Here is an 18,926-nt window from a genome sequence, read left to right on the forward strand (position 1 = left end):
CCCCCTTGGTAGCTGCGGGCCCTGGCAGTTCCCAGCCTGGAATCTTGCTGTTCTATAAACTCATTTCCTTCTGAGGCAGATGGCCTTTACTCCTCTGAGCGGTAAGACAGCAGGAAAGCTTCCTTTGTGGAAAGCAACCAGGGCAAAAGGCTCCATCTCCTACGGCTTCCACATTTATAATACCTAGGATGCAGCTGAGCTTTGGGACTCCATCATGCCAACATGCACACATGCATGCAGGCAGCTGGGTATGTCCTGGCAGATGAGAAGCATTTAACAGTGAAACTCCCCAGATGCCTGCACCATGCAGTGTGACAGTCCTGACCAAGCTCTTGCTGAGCTGCCCCAGCACAGCTCCCTGCTGCTTCCACTCTCTGCTCAAGCTGCACATGCTGCAGAGCCGTGCCAGCCCTGCTGTGACCCCTGTGAGTGCAAGCTAAGCAGCCCTAAGAGCACATGGCTGCCAAAACGGGTAATCCCACTTCCTCCTCCTGCCCCCTCCCCTGTGTCTGATCCACAGTCACAAGATGCAGGCTTACAGACCAGGTACAAAACTAATCCTGCCAAACCCTGAGCCCAAATTGATACAGGGAGCCAGGAGTCAATCAGACACAACCGCATCCCAAGAACCTGCCTGATGGCCAGGGAGCAAGCAATTCCCAAGCTCTATGGGGCTTGGTCCTGGTCCAGCTGCGCCACAGCCTGTATGAGGTCCTGCACAACCAGGTCCACGTCGGCCCGGGTGGTGTCCCGCCCCACGCTCAGCCGCAAGGCGTTCTGTGCCACATCATAGGGGATCCCACAGCTGAGCAGAATCAAGGAGGGCCTGAAACACAGGCATGGGGGAAATCAGGTTTAACTTGAAGGCAAAGGAAGCACATGTCATCACCAGAAAGCTCCATCAAGCCCTAAGAAGGGGCACATCTGTAGGCAAATCTGTCTCCTGCACAGCGCCCTGCTCCGTTTCCAAAAGCATCTGCTCCTACTGAGCTTGTTACCCTGTGGAGGATTTAGCTTTTCCCCTTCAAGGAAGGACCTCTCACATGCCTGCATGGGTTAGGAGTTCTGCCATTTCTAGAGGGAATTACTCTAGACCAGGCCAGTTGCCTGCTGGAGGCCAGTCTGGGCTTGAGCAGGTGAGCCACGCACACAGAGACATAAGGCAGGCCCTTTTCTGGCAGTACCAGCTGCTTAAGAGTACTTCCAAGCTCAGCTGCACCACCAAAGCCAGGAGGGGCAAAGTCCTTCCAAGCAGCAGTCAAGTATTCCGTCTGTGCCTCCTGCAATTACCTCCTTCAGCACCTTTCAGCCCCTCTAGAAAGCTCTGCACCCTCTTTGTTCCAGGTGACCATGCCCACAGAAAACAAAAGTGCCTTTCCCTGTCCTTTTTCCTTCCCTCCCACACTCCTCTAGGAAGACACCCTCAGCCTGGCCAAGGCAGCTGCTTACCTATCCCCTTTCTCAGAGTGGCAGGCAGCCCCAACACTGGCGAGAAGCATCTTACAGCAGGACAGCACCCTTCGCCCTGCAGCACACACAAGCACAAGTCTCCCATCACCCAGACTCTCTCTGAGGGCCACTGCCTGCTTCATTTCTCTGCCAAAGCCCTGGCTGAGCACTCCCTGATGTCTAGCCACAGGGTGCTGTGCAGGGCAGGTACTTGGCTCCATGGGCACCATAATGAGGCAGTCATGGGGTAAGAGCTACCTTGAAGGCCTGGGCCCAGGATGGAGAAGTTAGAGGTGTTGCAAAGTCGCTTGGAGCCTGTAAAGTGGCTGTTGAGGTGGATCCTCTGCTTCCCAAAGGAAGTCTGGAGAAATCAGAGAGTTGTGAACCACTCTAGGTTTGTGAGCAGCTTTGTCCTGATGTGGGTCCAGGCCCCACATTCTGCAGGCTGAGACCCCAGGAGGGGAGAGACAAACAGGAACAAGGTCTGCCTACCTCCAGCTTGGCCTCCAGGTAATCTCGAACATCCCGCATATGAGCCTCATAGGTCTCCCAGTTCTTGCTCACCAACTCTGCAGCCTAAGGAGAGAAAACCCAGACAGGTTCCATCGGCACCCCCCCAACACCTCTATATGTGCACAGCCCCCTGGCACATGAGTCCAGCGTGGGAACTGCCAGATTCCCTGCATCCCTCAACAGCTTCTTGGTGCCTTGCACCATGTGAGCTCCGTGACTGCCCGCTGCCAGGGCTGCAAAACCTGCATCAAGTGCTCTGAAGCACCTTGTTTGGCACCAGAAAGCCCCAGGTTTGTCACTTTTAGTGACCAGGGAGCGCAGGTGGCCGTCGCCATGCTGGAAGTGCCAGAGAGCACCCCCAGAGAACTGCTCACCCATGAACATCACTGACTCACCTTGCCAAGGCCGGCAATCATTGGGGTGTTCTCAGTGCTGGAAGCGAAGAGGGAGCAGGGAGTTATTTCTCCGGACAGAAACCCAACCTCAGGGCACAGGTGTTTCTCTCATTGCTGACAGGGGGTCCTGGACCCTTCTCTGTGGTGGTTAGGAGGGCCCCCACATCAGGATCCCACAGTTCCCATGCACAGACCCATCTCCCTGTGCTGGGCTGCCCATCCAAGGGCTTGCAAGTGACAGAGCTGCCAGCTCAGCTCGCACTAAGTAGCTATGCATGGTTTGGCATGGCCTAGCTCCCCAGGCCATCACCCAGCCACCTTACCCTGGCCGGAAACTCCTCTCCTGTCCCCCTCCGAAGAGCATGGGGTGTAGCGGGGTGGTGGTGCCAGGGCCGCGCACGTACAGCGCGCCAATCCGCGGGCCATAGAACTGTGAGGAGAAAGAGCCACGGTCACAGTGGGGTATTAAGCTGGGGGGGCTGCCAAAGTCTCCTTGGCACCCAACAGAGATGTCTTAGAGAGCAAAGAGTGGCTGGGGCACGTGAACAGTGCCACACCTTGTGTCCCACGATGGTGAGGTAGTCCACCCCCAGCTCCTGCACATCCACGCGACCCTTGCCAATCATCTGCGCTGCATCTGTGTGCACTAGGATCCTGGGCAGCCCCTTCGCCACTCTCAGCTGATTGAGGGCATGGACACGCTGGCTCAGCTCCATGACAGGCTGGTAGGAGGGAAAAGGGGCTGCATCCCAAGGACTGTCTGGTCCCCCTTACTGAGCACCTTCTTGTGAGGATTTCCCTACCCCATCCTACTTGCTGCCCACAGACTCACCATGATGATCCCAGTCTCATTATTAGCCAACATGATGGAAACCAGGCAGGTGGTCGGCCGGATGGCAGCAAGGACATCATCCACCTCAGCCTGCCCACTTCTCTGGGACACAGGCACAAAAGTGGCTTCTGCAAGCCAAGAAACAAGCTCTGAGGTTTGCTGGGAAGCCCAACAATGGCCAGGGCTGCCTGCAACCCACTAAGTGGTGGGGCAGGAGAACTGTGCAGGCAGCTGGTGCACAGGCAGAAAGCATGGTGGTTCTCAGGATGCCAACAGGGTAGTGCACCCAGCTTAAGGAAAGGGGGACACTATGGGGAAACTCGGTGCCCTTTGGGAGGAGAAAGAGGAACATCATGGAGCAAGCGTGTCCCTGTTCTCCACCAGCAGAGAAAAGCTCCGGTTGTGGGGGGGCCAGATCTGCAGCCAGGTGCCTCCCAGCCTGCCCCTCTGCCGCTCACCTGCCAAGCCCTCCTTCACCAGCTGCTCCAGTGGCAGTCGGACTGAGTCATGCTCCACACTCGATGTGACAATGTGTGGTGTCCCCCAGCTGTCCCCGGGCATGGCCTGGCTGTTGTGGAAGTGCCTGCAGGCAGTCTGGATCACCATGTTGTTTGCCTGAAGGCAGGAAGGCAGAGAGGAAAACGAAATTCTACAGGGAACACTGCGCCCTTCGAACCCACCCTCCTCATGACCACTTGGCGAGGAAGTGGCAGGCAGGGGAAGCATGGGGGTTGCTCCCACCTCCGTGCCCCCCGAGGTGAAGACGATGTCCTCTGGCCGGCCTCCCACCATCCTCGCCACGCTCTCCCGGGCACTGCCAATGTGCTCCTTTGCCTTCCTCCCTGCAGGACGAGACGTGGCAGCTCTGCCATGAGCTCCCCTGGCCACGGGGCAGCAGATAACCAACACGGCAGCTCCCCGGGTCCCTACCTGCGGGGTAGGAGCTGCTGGGGTTGCCCCAGGCCTGGCTCATGGCATCCCGCACGGCTTGGACCACCTCGGGGGCCGGGGGGGTGGTGGCGTTGTAGTCCAGGTACACCCTCCTGCAGAGTGGACAGGCAAGAGGTGAGCGGGTGCCAGGGGGGGGGCAGGAGGGTCTGCACGGGGCAGGCTCTCACCCCTCCGACTCCTCGCACCGAGACTCCACCGGGTCCATCCCGGCGCCCATCGCCGCCTCCACGGTACACACAGAGGAGGGCGCAGCTGCTCTGCCCGCCCACCGCCGCGGCAGCACCAATCAGCTCCCTCCTGCACGCTCCATGGCCACAGAGCTCACGAATCACCTTCCCTCTTTCCTCCCTTCCCTGCAGCCATGACGCCCGCCCGCCAATCCACTACCAGCTGTTTGCGAGTTGGGCCTATCAGCTGCCGTTGTTCTCGCGGCACGCACTGCGCCCGCCCATTGGCAAGGGGACTCCGGGCGCGCGGAGCTCCTATTGGCCTCCGGCAAGCTCTTTCTCACCCGCCAGGCCAATCGCGGGCGCGCTTCTGGCGCGCACCCTCGCTCTGCGGGAGGCGGGGGCGGATGTTCCGGGCGCGGGAGGGCGGGAGGCTTCGAGGCGCTGCCCCTCTTCAAGATGGCGGCGGCTCCCTCGGCCCGTTCCCCCTGTTCCTTCCTGCGCAGGCTCCGCAGACCCCCCTCCAAGATGGCGGTGAGCCCCGGGGAGGGGAGGGGCTGGGCCGGGCCGGGGGCAGGGCGCGCCAGGCTCCGCCGACCCCCGCCCGGGGCCCGTGGTCCGTAGGAGGCCTCAGGCGGGTCGGGCGTGGGGCGCCCTGGGTTCTCTCGGCACAGCGCCGTGACTCAGCTCTGCAGGGGGGGGCAGCGGGGGTGGGGAGCAGCCACGACCCTGCTCCCCTGTGGTGGTCCCGGGCGCGCTCCTGCTTTCCTGAGCTGTCGGCTGAAGGGGGCCAAGGCGGCGGGCGGGCTTGCGACGCTCCCGGTGTCCTCAGCGGGCCTGGGCCTCGTGCCTCCCCGGGCCCCTTCGGCCATGGCGGTGGCAGCGGCAGCGGGCGGAGGGGGCCTAGGTGCGGCCGAAGAGCCGCGGGCTGTGGTACCGCTCGCCCCGGCTCCCCTCGCTGCTTGCGCGGCCGGGAAAAGTGCCAGTCATGCTGCGGGGCAGGCCGGGCCTAGGCAGGGCCGCGGCGGGCGTCGATGAGTAATCCTCAGCCGCGGCCTCTGTGCTGCGGGCGGTGTCTCAGTCGGGGGCAGGGAGGGCACCGGGAAGGCGAGCCGGCGTTTAGCGGCCGCTCCCAGCGAGGGGACGCGGGGAAGCGAGCTCGCCTGTTGACTGCTTTAGGCAGCCTCGTACCCGCGCAGGGGAAGCCGCGGAGAGGTGCGGCCGGTGTCCAGACTTGCCTGTCCTTGCACGTCGGAGCTGAAGTCCGGTGCCCTAAGCCGTTTTGATTGACTGTAATTGACAATACGAAGTCTAAAGCCCCATTAAAAACTAATTAACATAAACAGGCACACTGTATTAAGCTTTAAGAACGCACGGAGGAGAGAGAGTCTCAACGTGCAGATGTTTAGATGGGCTGGGCTAGCAGCAGCCATCCAACAGCAACCGAGTATACCATAAACTCCCAGATCTTATTGGTCTGAGTGGTTTCTCATCTGTTTATTTATATTAATGGCAAGAAAAAAATAAAAAAGCATTTGACATACTTCCCCCCCCCTTCTTCCAGGTTGTGTCATAACTACAATATAAACGAGCAGTGATGGAATCACTGGATACCGAGGTGAGAGCACGGAAGACTCTGGGGACTGTTGAATATGTAGAGTCTTCAGGTTTCACCCAGGGAATACTGCCAACCAAGAAGGATGTGGTTCAGAACATGCTGTATTTATTGCAGCCCAAAAGAGCTGGCCAGGCCCAGCGATCCAAAGAGGATGCAGCCCAGTTGCTTGCAGAGCACCTGCAGGAGCACTGGTTGGTTTGCAACTTGCACACCATCGCGACGCAAAACATAAAGAAACTTATCCTCAAAATGTACGAGGAGTTTACCCGATTGTATCAGACCAGGAAGCAGAGACAGAACCAGGCTTTTACTGAGAAAGCAGACAGATTCAATGAGAGTTCGGAGAAGCTCTTTGACGTGTTTTGCACAGACACGCAGACAAGAAATAAACTGGAGGAGTGCAGTGGGATAAAAATGACTAGCATCGAGTGGAAATTCCTTGAAGATCAAAGAAGCGAGAGAAAAATGTACTATGAAGATTTCACAGACAAGCAAGAATTGAAGATGATGGACAGAAGACGAAAGATACAGTGTCTGGAGCACTTCAGAAAACTTGCCAGGGAGGAGAAGGAAGGGAACAAAGTGAAGGAAACAAAATACAAAAGTGAGCAATCAGATGAAGGCACAAGTGTCGATGAATCCTACCTGGCTGAAGAGAATGGCGGGGCCCCAGCTTTTTCATTGCGGGGCAGAAGGAAGCGCCTGTGCACCACGACTCCTGAAAGCACTGCCATGCCACTGGAGTGCCAGCATATAAGAATGAGCATCAGGAGGGTTAGGCCTGGTTTCTACGAGACTGTGGAGAAGGTCAAAAACTGCTAGTGCATGCCGGAGTCGGCAGGCAGAGCTGCTGGAGTATGAAGTGGCAGTGCACACGTTAGGCAAGTTTGAAATCCCACCATCAATTGGAAGTGATTGTTGTAGATCCCCAAGCCAGAGCTCAGGAACATCCTGCTTCCAGGAAAAAGCGCTGGGATAACAGCAACAAGGACTAAACCACGTGAATTTGGAAGGATAAATAGCCAGCAGCTTATGATGCAAGGGCTCAAACGTAGCAGATGATCTAAGGTTACGTAGCATATAAGCCTCTTCTTCCAAGGTCCTGTCTACACCAGTGGGTTTTTGAAAGTCTCTCGCCATTTCTGGGCCAGTGGTGACCTAACAGTATGAAACAGGACTCGGATTTACTGCAGGGAAATAACTTGGACTTGTTGCTGACAGGAAGTGCTGTGCTGAAAAGCCCTAACGCGTTCTGGTTTCAGTGGAAGTGAAAGGTGCTTGGCCCCTTTCAGCAGAATTTGGTGTTGCTGCGAGGAAAGAAGGTGATTTTTAAGCTTGTATCACCCAGTCCCAGAGAGGAACCCTGCAGTTTTGCAAAGGGATTGCTCTCTTGCTTGAGGAGGGGAGAAGAGAGATCAGGAGACACTTGAGTGCTTTGGCTGTAAAAGCATTGGTGATTCTGAATGTTTTATTCTAGATTCTATTTTACTGACGTTTCCTTGATCAGGATAAACCTTCCCATAATTGGATGAGTTATAACATGAAGTCCCTAATCTAGGATCTAAGGTGTGAATCCTAAATGAAGTGGTAATGCTTTATCTTGGGGGGGGGGGAGTGGGGGGCTAAATATAGGGAGATGGATGCAAATTGCTTTATTTAGTTTGAAGATGAATAGAATTTTATAAATTGTTATCCTGCCTCATAGGGTATAGGAAAGAAAAAGCCTTTCCCAGGTGTGGATAGCTGTGGTATTTACAGCAAAAGGCACCTGAGCCTGGGCTTGCTTTTCCACCCCTGAGATCTGTGCAGGCCAGCCGGGGGGAAATGGTAGTTTTCCACCCAGAGTTGGTTTGAACAAAGTATAACCCTCTTGTCCACCTACACTCTGAGCAGTGATGTGTCTGTGACCTCGGATGCCCCCAGTATGAGGGTATCTGCTGTTTTTAGTTAGAGTTGCTAACTGCTGGTTTTTAAAGATAAGAGACTTGAACTTTCAGTGAAACGCAGTGCTGGAGATCTCTCGTGAGATTCCCAAGCCTCACCAGAGTACACTGAGATCTAAAAACCCCAAGTCTCTATTTGCCCACAGAAGTTCTCTGGTAAGAAGAGTGCAAACTTGCCTGGTTTTCAAATTTACCTTTCAGTGTGAATGTTGGTTTCCCCACTCCAGTATCTCGGCTTTTCTCCATTTCTTTTCCTCTCCGTCCCGCACATCATTTTACTGACATTAACCCGTGCTGTTTCATTCTTTGGCTTTTACTCCCTTTAACAATAAATGCATGTACGAATAATTTTGACAGTTCCTTTACTTTTAATGAATCAGCTCTTGGACTGCTTTGAAGTCCTATGCCAAAGGAGGAATGAAACACAAATCAGCTGCTGGTCCAGTTGGGACACAGCAGAGCGAGCAAGCACAAGAGGTGGCGGCAGCCCTGGCCTCGCTGCTCAGGCCAGCTCTGGTGTACCTCTGATCCATCCCTCCGCCCAAGGACGGATCTGTCCGGCTCTGAGCCATGCATCAGCTTCCCAGTGACCTTGCTCATTAGTCATTGCCGGGATCCTTATACTGTATCTCTGAGAAGTTCTTCACGGTAAGTTGCTCCAAAATACATAGTGAACTCAGTGTATTCTGCATCACCCGTAGTGTGTCGTTACAGGTTTAATAGCACGCACCCACGTTCTGCAGCACCCTTCAGCCTCTGCTGTTTGAGCGTTTGCAGCCCTCCCTCTCCTCTCTCTGACGTGCTTCACTGACTTCCCCATGCAGCTTATGTCACGTTTGAACTATTTGCCTTCCAGCCCTGAGGTGCTGGACTTGAGCCTCTCACTGGGCTTTTACACCAGCAGCTCTGTTTCAGCAGGGAATATAGCCAAGCTCGGACCTCGCCGAAGTAGATGTTTTTTAAGATAACTGCTGTAACCCCCCCTTTGTATTACAAATATAGCTGACAGTATACATGCTTGTGTGTAAAGCAAATCCACCAGGGTTGACTCGAATATGGAACACAGCTGTGTAGTGTTTTACGATTTTTCAGGGATTCAGGGAATTTAAGGTTGTCGAATCTGACTTCCTGTTTGCCACAGGGAATTGCATTTCATCCAGAAGCCCCAAGCTCAGCCTGCTAGTTTCAGTTGAACTGACGTGTGTTACAGAAAGTTGAGCTGAAAACCTCAAAAGTCTGCAGTCTTCCTCAGTTATTAGTGATGTGTCACCTTTGCTGTTTTGAAGAAGTCCAACCATCCTCTAGGCTGTGATTCTTTCCATGAGATCCTGTACAGGCTGAGCAGTGTTCATTGCATTTAAATTGTTTTTATTTTAAACTGGGTTTGACTGTGGATAGAGCCAAAGCCTGGCTCTGTTTCTGCTGCAACAGGGGAGGGAAATTTCTAAATGATGTATTCTGATTACTTCTTCTTTGGGACCATGGTGCCTTTTTAATCAGGACAGTAAATCTTGTCCCAGGATTCTGTACTTTTGTACGTTGACAGTTGTTGACTTTCCTTTTTTGGTGTGTCCCAAATAAATTAATATAACATACCTCTGGGCTTTTGTTTCTTCTTTCTAAAGGGGGAGAAAAGAGGAAACTGAAGCTAAAATAAACCACCTCTACTCCAGCTCTCCCTCCCAGGCTCTTGCAGGAGCTGCAGCTGGACCTGCTCTCAGCTGGACTGCATGGGGCAGCAGGAGGGGAGCTGCTAGAAATGGGAGTCTAGGATTTGAGGCCTACCTAGAGCCCTTTTGTACCAACAGTGCTGGAGCCTGGAGCAGCCAAAGGTAAGGGCAGAGGGATGAAACCTCTGAGCATCGTGGCAGCATTTCACCCAGTGTGCTTGAGGTATGGAGAGATCGGTATCGGGGAGCGAGGGACCTAACTTCCTGGCATGATCCCAGGGGAGGGTTTCCCACTTCTGTCTGTTTCAGGGACCTGTTGTATGAGATGAGCACTGGGCAAGTGGTGTCCAAAGACCAAAAGTGCACCGTGAGACCTTGACCTGGAAAGGAAATGGGAAAGAGACATGCTCTAAAGGGCCCATTTGCTTCAACAGCTTTTCGCAGGAGGAGGGAATCAGTGTGCATTCCAGGGCTACATATGTTTTTGCTGGGCACTGAGTTGCTGATTTAACTGGGTGTGGAGAAACACCTTCAGCCTTCACAGATTTCAGCTCCGATTGAGCTGACCTAGCTTGAACCTTTTCCTCTGATTTCTGCAAGGGGAGCAACAGAAAAGCTGAAAGCATGACCAGGCTCCTCTGTGCCCCAACCTTGGGCCCTTGCAGCTAGGCAGGGCTCATGCCAGCCCCAGGGAGGGCTTTACACCCCTCTGCAAGTAAAAGCTGACTTTTCATGGCCCTTACAAGTACCTTCCAGCTGCCAAGGTGTGCTCTAAGCAAGGACATATAGAAATACCCACCTGAATACACCAGAATGTACATGCCTCTTAACATGGCACCTGGCAGCTGCTGCTCCACCTCCTGTGCAGCATTTCAGAAAGGGGAAGGAACACAAAAATAACAACCCAAAATGCAAATCAGTACACTGCTGAGCAGTGTGGATGTGGAAAACAATCTGCTGTGATTCAGGGCACAGAAACAGTCAAAATGCTGGAATTTAACACAAGTCTGAGCCCAGTGCTGTGGGCTCATGGCTCACAGCTGCACTGGGCAGCACCTGATCTCGAAGGAGCTGCCCTAACTGCGGGTGGGTGGACCTTGGGAGGGGACAACCATCAGCTGGCCTACAGCAAGCACCAGGGTCTTGTCCTAGAGGCATGGGACAGCTTAACAGGGTCGTGGTGACACATTTTGGCCCTGCAGGTGGAACACTGGGGAAAATGGTTTTCCTGGGAAGGATGGAACAGACTTGTGAGAATGTGTCATTGATGGGCTTGTGCTCAGTGCCTGTGGCTTGGCTGCAGGGAGCTTCAGCTCCCATTTCTCCTGACTCCCGTGTTTTGGGGGGTAAAGGGGTGCATCAGGCAGTGGCAAAGCCATCCCTGCCACAGCAGAACTGGGAACTAAAATTCCTGTGTGGGGCATGGGAACCTAGAAGGTCACCTGCCTGACCCCAATCTCATTTCTCCCAGTGCCTCTGTGGGAAGAGTCACCCCAAATGCTGAAAGGAGCTTCAGGGTGGGTATTTCCATGGTGAACACATTAATTTATTAAGCAGATGTGTATGAGGGTATTTCCTGCTCTCACAGAAGATGATGTCTTGTTATTCCCAAGTTTCTGAACAGCAGCCACTTCCTTCTGGCACAGCTTTGGAGCCAGCAGATACCACAGTTGGGATAGGAGCTTTGGAGCTTTCTCTTTCCTGGACATGTGCTAACAGAGCAGCCAGTCCCAGACTTTTCTATGCCCAGTGCTCCCAAGGAGCCAGTTCGCACCAGTTCCAAGGTTTTTACAATTGTGTATATGCGGTGAAATCACTTTATTGCCCAATTTCCGGGAGTGGGGGTTTAGGAGCTGCAAGCAGCGCCTGCCCAGGTAATCCCTGGCCTTGTTTGTGGCACTGGCAGGCTGGAAGGCAGTGATGCCACACTTCAGGCAGGCTGTTTGCTTGCTCAGCGTTCCTGATTGTACCTGATCACACATTTGGTGTCAGTGCTTTCCTATTGGTGGTTTGCAGGCAGCCAGAGCAAATATCCCCATTTTCCCCTGCTGTCAGGGCATTGCTTCCCACGTGCTCTGGGGCTGAGTTTCTGGATGAGAGAAGCAGGTCCTGTGGAAAGTCCAGAAATTTTGGGGCAATGCCTGGCCAGCCACAGGGCAAGAGAGGCAGGAGCCCCTGTGCCAGCACCCCACAGACCTGCTCTCCCTGGCCATGCAGGGGTGGTCATTGCAGTGTTGGCTGTCCTTCACGCTAACACCACTCTTAATGCCCTGAGCTGAGGGGCAGCCGGAGCCCAAATCCCAGTGCTGGGGGTGGAGCAGTGCCATGGGGGTAAGCCCAACCATGCCAACGGTGAGCTGGTGTCGAGAGGAACAATCTCAGGTTACATGGCCTCATACAGAAATGAGTGGGTCTGCGGGAGCCTGATAAGATTTCCACTGTTGGTGGCCAGGGCATATTAAAGGGGAGTGTCGGGGCAGGCTGCTCATCCCCGGCAGCCTCCCTGCAGCATGGCAGTGCCGGGCGGCGAGGGGGACCTGCGGCGCCTGCTGAAGCTGCACCGCACCGAGATTGCCATGGCAGTGGATGACATCTTCCCTCTGCTGCACGGCTTGGCTGACCACGATGTTGTCCCGGAGCACATCTTCAAGGTGAGACTGCAGGGTGGGAGAGGATGGCCACGCCGTGGGGCTGGCTGATGACAGCGACAGGCTGTGATGGCACCGGTAGGAGACGTTGAGCCGGACGGAGCGGGAGGGTTCCCACCGTGCCTTCCATGCACTGCTCACCTGGCTGCTGGGCCAAGACGCTGCTGCTGTCCGGGACTTCTGGGAAGTGCTCTTCAAGGACTACAACCTGGAGCGCTACACACGGCTTCGGCCCCTCCGTGGTGCCTTCCCCAGAGGTAGCAGGAGGGCATCCCTGGCTCCCCTCCCAGCTCTGCTGGCAGGCAGGGGTGACACCCAGGCCTGGCTGTGTCTGTCCCCTTCACAGAGGTGGAGCTGGGGCGCCAGCACCGTGGCAGGCGTCTCTCCCCCAGCCCCGTAGCACCGCACAGACCCCAAGGCAAGAGGAGAGCCCCTGAGGAGCGGGATGGAGCCCGAGCCGTGCAGCTCTCCCCGCGGCACACCGCCAGCCCTGGTATGGAGACACAGAGTGGGATGGAGATGTGCCGGGGGGATCCCTGAGGTGCAGTGTTCCCTGATGCCCTGCAGGGCCTCTGGTGAAGTTGAGGACTGTGAAGAAGGCAGAGGGTGTGGATGCCCCTCGCGCCCCTCGTGGCGGTGGTGAGTGCCTAACCCCGATGGGGCAGTGTCTGCCCGGGCACTGTTTGCCTGCAGTTGATGCCTACTCCACTAAGCCAATCCCTGCTTGCAGCCCTTCAGGCAGCGGCCACCTCTGTGCAGAGAGCAGTGGCTGTGGCAAGCGGTGAGGTGCCTGTCACTCAAGGGGCCATCGAGGGCATCCTCATCAAGCACACACTGGAACCAGGTAGCACCAGCTAACATCCCATCCAGTTTAGCCCCCCCAAAGCCAGAAGCTGCCCCCAGTAGGAGGGGTGGGAGTAAGGGCGCTGCTGTTGGCCTCTCTTGCAGGCAGCTCCAAGGTGGGCAGCAAAGCTGGGGACGAGCTGCATGCTGCAGCCACCTGTGAGGAGCCAGGTGCCAGGAGCAGAAGCCGCAGCCTGAGGCCCCCTGCCCGGCCCAAGGCATCCCAAAGTGTAAAGACCCCACCACCACCTGCTTCCCCCCCCCCCCCCCCCCCCCCACTTCTGCAGCTACCCAAGGCTGTGGCAGGGAACTGTTCCTGCCTGGCAGCATGACCATGGCCTGGGGGTGTCCCCCCATGTCAGGCTGTCCCAGCAGCTCGCCCAACCCCCTTGCTTGTCTTTCCTGCAGAGTGGGGAGCCCCGAATGCACCCCCGGGACCAGCTGCTGACACCCACTGTGCACAGCCAGGACCCTGTGCCACACCAGGTGAGCCCCTGTGCATCCCTGAGAGGCACCTGGTGAAACAGGGACCACTGGAGTGTCCCTTGCATGTCCCTTTGCTCAGCTGAGCACAGGCAACCTGGGGCTTAGCTGCCCGCTGTCACAAGGCTACAGCTCCCCAGAAACAGGCAATTCCCACCCTGACTGCAGTTGGCGCGCTTGGTGCAGGGCGGGTGATGCAAGGGGAAAGGGTGATGGGGATAACAGGCTCTGGGGTCCCTTGGCAGCATGAGCCCCAGCACTGCTGCAGCCTGCTGGCTGGTGGTGACCCCCTGCCCGCTCCCCTGGGGCAGGAGAACGAGGACGAGTGTGCGGTGTGCGGTGACGGTGGTGAGCTCATCTGCTGCGATGGCTGCCCCAGGGCCTTCCACCTCGCCTGCCTGGTACCCCCACTGCCCCGCGTCCCCAGGTGAGCCCCAGGGTGCCATCAGGAACCCGGTGCCCCCCCAGCTGTCCCTCACCACCTGGCTTCGGCTGTGCAGTGGGACATGGCAGTGTGGCTCCTGTGTGGTGACAGCGGCTGAGTCAAGCGGGCTGCAGGAGGCGAATGCAGCTGTGGAGAGAGCCCTGGACACCCTGGGGGAGGAGGCATGTGGACCCCAGGGCAACGGAGGTGATGGCAGTGTCTGCAGCCGCTGCTTCACCCAGATACCTGCACCCCGACACTGCTCTGCACCCAGCAGGGACCCCAGGTGAGTCTCCTGTCATCATCCCCCACATCCTAGCCTTAAATCCCCCCCATGGCTGGGAAGGGGGAGGCTACGCTGATGGTCTCTGTCACCCCTCATGGTTGTAGGAGGCTGCTGCTATGCCCGTCCTGCGTGACCACCCCAGACACAGGCAGGCTGGAGAGCACCACAGTGGCCAGCAACCACCCACTACAGGCAGCAAAGGTTGGTACCACCAGCAACCAGCCCCATGGAGGGAAACAGGCTGGGTGAGGCAGCAGTGGTGGGTACAAAGGGAATGATAAGGCTGAGGAATGTTATCTCAGGCTGGGTGAGGGACTGGCTGAGTGTTACTGAAGGCAAGTTAGTGAATGGGAGAACTGGCTATCCTTCATTTGGAGAAGGCTGAGGTTCTCAATGACTTCTTTGTCTCAGTCTTCACTGGCAAGAGCTCTAGCCATGCTGCTCAAGTCCTGTGAGGTGGGCCAATGCCAGCCTTATGAAATTTACCCATGACAAGTGCTAGGTCCTACACCTGGGTTGGAGCAACCCCAGGCACAGCTACAGGTTGGGCAGAGAAGAGATTCAGAGCAGCCCTGCGGAGAAGGACTTGGGGGTGCTGGTCAATGAGAAACTTAACATGAGTGGCCTTCAGTATGCACTCACAGCCCAGAAAGCTAACCATATCCTGGGCCGCATCAAAACGAGCATGACCAGCAGGTCAAAGGAGGTGATCCTGCCCCTCTGCTCTGCTCTTGTGAGACCTCACCTGGAGTATTGTGTGCAGTTCTTGTGTCCTCAGCATCAAAAGGACATGGAACTGTTGGAACAAGTCCAGAGGAGGGCCATGAGGATGATCAGGGGACTGGAGCACCTCCTGTATGAAGACAGGCTGAGGAAGTTGGGGCTGTTCAGCCTGGAGAAGAGAAGGCTGCGTGGAGACCTCATAGCAGCCTTCCAGTATCTGAAGGGGGCCTATAGGAATGCTGGAGAGGGACTCTTCATTAGGGACTGTAGTGACAGGACAAGGCGTAACGGGTTAAAACTTAAACAGGGGAAGTTTAGATCGGTTATTAAGGAAAAAGTTCTTTACTGTGATGGTGGTGAGGCACTGGAATGTGTTGCCCAAGAAGTTGTGAATGCTCCATCCCTGGCAGTGTTCAAGGTCAGGTCGAACAGCACCTTGGGTGACATGGTCTAGGCTGAGGCACCCCTGCCCATTTCAGGGGGATTGGAACTAGATAATCTTACAGTCCTCTCAAACCCTAACCATTCTATGAAGCTGTATTGGGGAGGGAGGTGAGGGGGGGTAGGGGGCTACAGACATGTAGCATGATATGAGGCTGCACCAGGTGACAGATTTAACCCAGTCAACCAGCCTTGACCCAAGGGCTGCAGGCAGAGAGCAGGCAGGAAAGCTGACAGGACGTGTCTCCTCCTGCAGGCAGAGGATGGCTCCCTCGGCAGTGACCCTGTGCTGAGCAGGGATGAGCTTGACGCCCTCCTGGGTGAGGTATGGCACCACAGACAGCAACAGGCATAGTCCATTCAGGGGACTATGTCTCCAGTGTGACCTACAGGATGACGTTAGGCAGGGGGTGAGGTAGAGATAGCCAGGACAGACAAGGGCGCAAGGAGAATGACCTTGGGGCTGTCCTGCAGGGCGCCTGGGACGGGATCCTGCAGTGGGCATTCCAGAGCATGGCACGGCCCCTTGCAGACACCCATGGGCTCTTCGCCTAGCGCCTGCTGCCCTGAAGGCAGCTCCCACAGCACAGGCTGTGGAACGGCATTGCTGCAGGAACTGTAGAAGCATGATGGCACCCCTGAAAACAGGTAACAGCATCAGGCACTGCGACCATTGAGCCAGTGCTCCAACCACGGAGACAAGTACAGAAATGCGGGTACAGCTAACGACTCTAGGTAAAGTGTGGACAGGATAAATAAGCATCATGATCAGAGAATATACAACAAGAGAAATTTATTTTAAAACTATACAAAATATTTTAAGCTTAGGTGAAAAAAGCGCCAAAAGTACTTAAAAGACTGAACAGCAGAGAAAAAAAAAAAATCAAAAATTAAATCCCACCTGTCCATCATCAGCACAAAACAAAGGCCAATCAAAGAGCAAGAAGCCACATAACCAAGGAAGAATTCCCATCGAAGTACACCATGATCTCTACCACCCCCTACAACAGCTGCATGGGACCACCCCACAGACCTGCCCCTATGCAACACCCTACAGAACTGGCTCCCACTAACATCCAAATCAATACTCATTGATTTCTGAAAAATCTATTTTCCAATAATCTCCTGGTTCCATTCCTGATTTCAGTGTTCCCTTTTGAATCTTTTTCATTACAACTGGATGGTTTTTCAAACCCGTTCCATGTTTTGTGGTTGTCATTTTCGCTATTTCTAGCATTTTTACTGATCCTCTGTGTTTCTTTCAAAGTGCCACTAATGCTGCTGCTCCCCAGCGACATTCTTTCTGGTTTGTCTGTATTATTTCCCTCCAAGTAGTGGGATTACTACTTGGCCTTATGAGCCCCCCAGCAACACGGCACGGGCACCCCCTGCGGACCTGCACCTCCGCAATATCCCAGCAAGAAAAAAAAGGTGCCGCCATAGCTCGCAGGGTCCCCTATGGGCTGGCAAAAGCCTACAGCACCCGGGATTCCCAGGCGGTCTCCCATCCAAGTACTAACCGAGCCCGACCCTGCTTAGCTTCCGAGATCAGACGAGATCGGGCGTTTTCAGGGTGGTGTGGCCGTAGGCAGCCTCTCTCTTGCCACCACCGCTCTCGGTGCGCCCGCCCACGCTGCCCACCCGCACTCAGCCCCAGCACCCAAAACTGGCACCCTTATGATGCACTCATGCCCTGCTGGCACTCCTTGTAGAAGAACACAAGCTACCTCAGCCACATACTCCTTCTCTGTATATGCACTCGGCTAAAGGCTGGGTACAAGAAAAGATGACTTAACTCTTCTCTGTTGTGTACAAGTGCACAACGTGCTCTTGCCCAGCACTGTGGATCTTTGTTTTCACTTATGAATTGTACCAGCCTGGCAGGGAAGCATGTTCACCTGCTTCAGGTGATGATACAAGGCACAATGCAGAAGCATCAGGCTTCAGTTTGGAGCAGGTAATTGGTGTGCATGGCCATAGATATCTCAGATCCTAGCAAATGCTCCAGAAACAATATGCCTCAGGGATGGAAATGGCTTCATGTGTTTGTAGGAGAAGTGGAAGTGGGAAAGAGCTTGTGAAGGTGTGAACATATCACCCGATGGCCTGAGAAGGGGGCTACCTGCAATATATTCAGCATGGCATCACCTGGACCTAATGAGCTTAAATGATGGGAGCAAGATGGGACCTGGCTGGCTTTGTGCCTCTCTCCAGGTCAGAAGGAGCCACAGATCAGTCTTTCCTTTGGAGGGCAGAGCATGCAAGGAAGTGGGTGTGCTTGTTTCTAGCTTGTTTTTAAAATGCAGATGAAGGAAAACAGGTAAGTGGTCCTCTCTGCTCTGTAAGCAAATAGGTTCTCCTTCTGACCTGAGCTCAATGAGCTGCTTAGCAGCCTTGTTTTGTGAAAAGCATGGAAAATGGGTTCAGTGCACAAGGTTGATCAGTCATCCTGTAACACAGGGAGCTCTGGTGTCTCCTGGAGTTGGTGATGTACAGCTCATGTCATGCACAACTTGTCTGCTGTTCTAGAGGTGGATATGGAAGGCTTCTTGCAGGGGATGGGGCTACAGGGTTGTAACCACAGCACCCTCACACACTGAAAAAAAGGAAGGAGCCCTCATAGGGGCCAGTTTTTACACCATCCTTCATTCGAGTCCTGTGAAATGCTTTCTCTCTGTAGATACATGGCCCTTGCTGGTCCTTACCCTCCAGGATGTCATCTCTTACCTTGCAGCTTCCTCTGTGGTGAAAGGAGAATTTCACATCAATTGCATCTTTTGACAGCAGGTCAGGCTTGAAGCTTGGCACTGCCATTAACTTATGCTCAGTGTACAATGGACAGACTAACCTGGGGGGAAATTTAAGCAATGAGAATCTGGAAAAGCAAGCAAACAACCAATCAAGGTGTGCTTTGGCAAGATAACACAGGTGTTTGCAGAGGCAGAATGGAAGGTGAGCAGGGAAAAATTGCCCTCAGCAATGGGCTGGAAAAGTGTGTCTCCAGTGCAACTTGTTCTGAGTAACTCAGAAAGTGGGAGATGGGGAGGAGCAGAGGGAGTGGGCTGAGAGTGGTTTGGAGTGAGTAACTTCTGGCAGAAAGTAGATCTCTTTAAACAGAAACAAGTATTTCCCCAAGCCCAGTGAGCTTGGCTTGTCCCCATGCCAGCCCTGAGTGTGCTGCTGGTTTGGAAGGTCAGTGTACATTGAAAACTGTGCTTCTGGGGGCAGAAGCAGCTGAGAATGTCTTTATTTATATTCAGGCAAGAATCTTGCAGTGTTTATCCTGCCTGTCCCTGGCATCCTTTACAAAAACAGCAGCAAGGCACTTCCGTAAGCCAACACCATTTCCAACCTGTGGCAAACCCCTTCTCAGTAGATGCTGCTGGCTGTCCCGCATGTCGGAAGAAGTGAACAAATTTAGCATGGGGGTGTGTACTTTACAGTTTCAAGGAGCTCTAAAACCTCGTGGGGGTCTGTGGAAGGTGGTTTGTTGAAATACACCAACAGGAGCTTTCGAAATCTCTCCTTGATTGGTTGCTC

General features: G+C 54.7%; 3 protein-coding genes, 1 long non-coding RNA gene and 1 other non-coding gene across 7 annotated transcripts; 3 read left to right on the forward strand and 2 right to left on the reverse strand.

Annotated features, from left to right (window-relative positions):
• Positions 1-558: 558 nt before the first annotated feature.
• On the reverse strand, positions 559-4,458 carry SCLY (selenocysteine lyase). Of its 3 annotated transcripts, none has more exons than XM_061465285.1 (12): positions 4,326-4,458; positions 4,120-4,232; positions 3,931-4,031; positions 3,648-3,804; positions 3,190-3,317; positions 2,915-3,079; positions 2,681-2,787; positions 2,358-2,394; positions 1,942-2,025; positions 1,708-1,810; positions 1,450-1,525; positions 559-826 (listed from the first exon to the last, which is right to left on the reverse strand). In XM_061465285.1, the coding sequence occupies exons 1-12, from the start codon at positions 4,355-4,357 to the stop codon at positions 667-669; spliced, it is 1,263 nt and encodes a 420-aa protein (XP_061321269.1). In that variant the 5' UTR covers positions 4,358-4,458; the 3' UTR covers positions 559-666. The 3 variants fall into 3 exon arrangements, with proteins under 3 accessions (XP_061321269.1, XP_061321268.1, XP_061321270.1); XM_061465284.1 differs by having other exon boundaries at positions 4,308-4,454; XM_061465286.1 differs by lacking the exon at positions 1,450-1,525 and having other exon boundaries at positions 684-826; positions 4,308-4,457.
• Positions 4,459-4,683: 225 nt separating this feature from the next.
• On the forward strand, positions 4,684-9,463 carry LOC133275362 (uncharacterized). The gene is made up of 2 exons (XM_061465288.1): positions 4,684-4,841; positions 5,872-9,463. Exon 2 carries the CDS (start codon positions 5,905-5,907, stop codon positions 6,745-6,747), a length of 843 nt encoding a protein of 280 aa, XP_061321272.1. The 5' UTR covers positions 4,684-4,841; positions 5,872-5,904; the 3' UTR covers positions 6,748-9,463.
• A 457-nt stretch (positions 9,464-9,920) lies between these two features.
• Positions 9,921-14,791, forward strand: LOC133275392 (autoimmune regulator-like). The gene is made up of 7 exons (XM_061465361.1): positions 9,921-12,189; positions 12,269-12,443; positions 12,533-12,718; positions 13,438-13,515; positions 13,600-13,939; positions 14,013-14,222; positions 14,327-14,791. Exons 1-7 carry the CDS (start codon positions 12,049-12,051, stop codon positions 14,469-14,471), a joined length of 1,275 nt encoding a protein of 424 aa, XP_061321345.1. The 5' UTR covers positions 9,921-12,048; the 3' UTR covers positions 14,472-14,791.
• On the forward strand, positions 12,752-13,285 carry LOC133275363 (uncharacterized). The gene is made up of 3 exons (XR_009745481.1): positions 12,752-12,825; positions 12,917-13,030; positions 13,135-13,285. It is a non-coding gene; the product is annotated as an uncharacterized LOC133275363 (long non-coding RNA).
• A 2,066-nt stretch (positions 14,792-16,857) lies between the features above and the next one.
• LOC133275540 (5S ribosomal RNA) lies at positions 16,858-16,976 on the reverse strand. Its single transcript, XR_009745583.1, has one exon. It is a non-coding gene; the product is annotated as a 5S ribosomal RNA (ribosomal RNA).
• Positions 16,977-18,926: the final 1,950 nt, after the last annotated feature.

This window comes from Pezoporus flaviventris, unplaced genomic scaffold (assembly GCF_033815535.1).
Source record: "Pezoporus flaviventris isolate CSIRO_AGI_PZ_B2104156 unplaced genomic scaffold, CSIRO_AGI_Pfla_v1 ptg000040l, whole genome shotgun sequence".
In the NCBI taxonomy this organism is placed as follows: Eukaryota; Metazoa; Chordata; class Aves; order Psittaciformes; family Psittacidae; genus Pezoporus; species Pezoporus flaviventris.

What these genes read in the sequence shown, in the direction of transcription:
- SCLY (XM_061465284.1), bottom strand. Translation starts at nt 4,357, where the DNA reads ATGGGCGCCGGGATGGACCCGGTGGAGTCTCGGTGCGAGGAGTCGGAG. An exon ending in TGATTGCCGGCCTTGGCAAG is followed by an intron (nt 2,026 to 2,357) that starts GTGAGTCAGTGA and finishes TTCTCTCCTTAG; the next exon opens with GCTGCAGAGTTGGTGAGCAA. An exon ending in CCTGGGCCCAGGCCTTCAAG is followed by an intron (nt 1,526 to 1,707) that starts GTAGCTCTTACC and finishes TGTGTGCTGCAG; the next exon opens with GGCGAAGGGTGCTGTCCTGC.
- LOC133275362 (XM_061465288.1), top strand. Translation starts at nt 5,905, where the DNA reads ATGGAATCACTGGATACCGAGGTGAGAGCACGGAAGACTCTGGGGACT.
- LOC133275392 (XM_061465361.1), top strand. Translation starts at nt 12,049, where the DNA reads ATGGCAGTGCCGGGCGGCGAGGGGGACCTGCGGCGCCTGCTGAAGCTG. An exon ending in TCCCGGAGCACATCTTCAAG is followed by an intron (nt 12,190 to 12,268) that starts GTGAGACTGCAG and finishes TGGCACCGGTAG; the next exon opens with GAGACGTTGAGCCGGACGGA. An exon ending in GATGGAGATGTGCCGGGGGG is followed by an intron (nt 12,719 to 13,437) that starts ATCCCTGAGGTG and finishes TCTTTCCTGCAG; the next exon opens with AGTGGGGAGCCCCGAATGCA.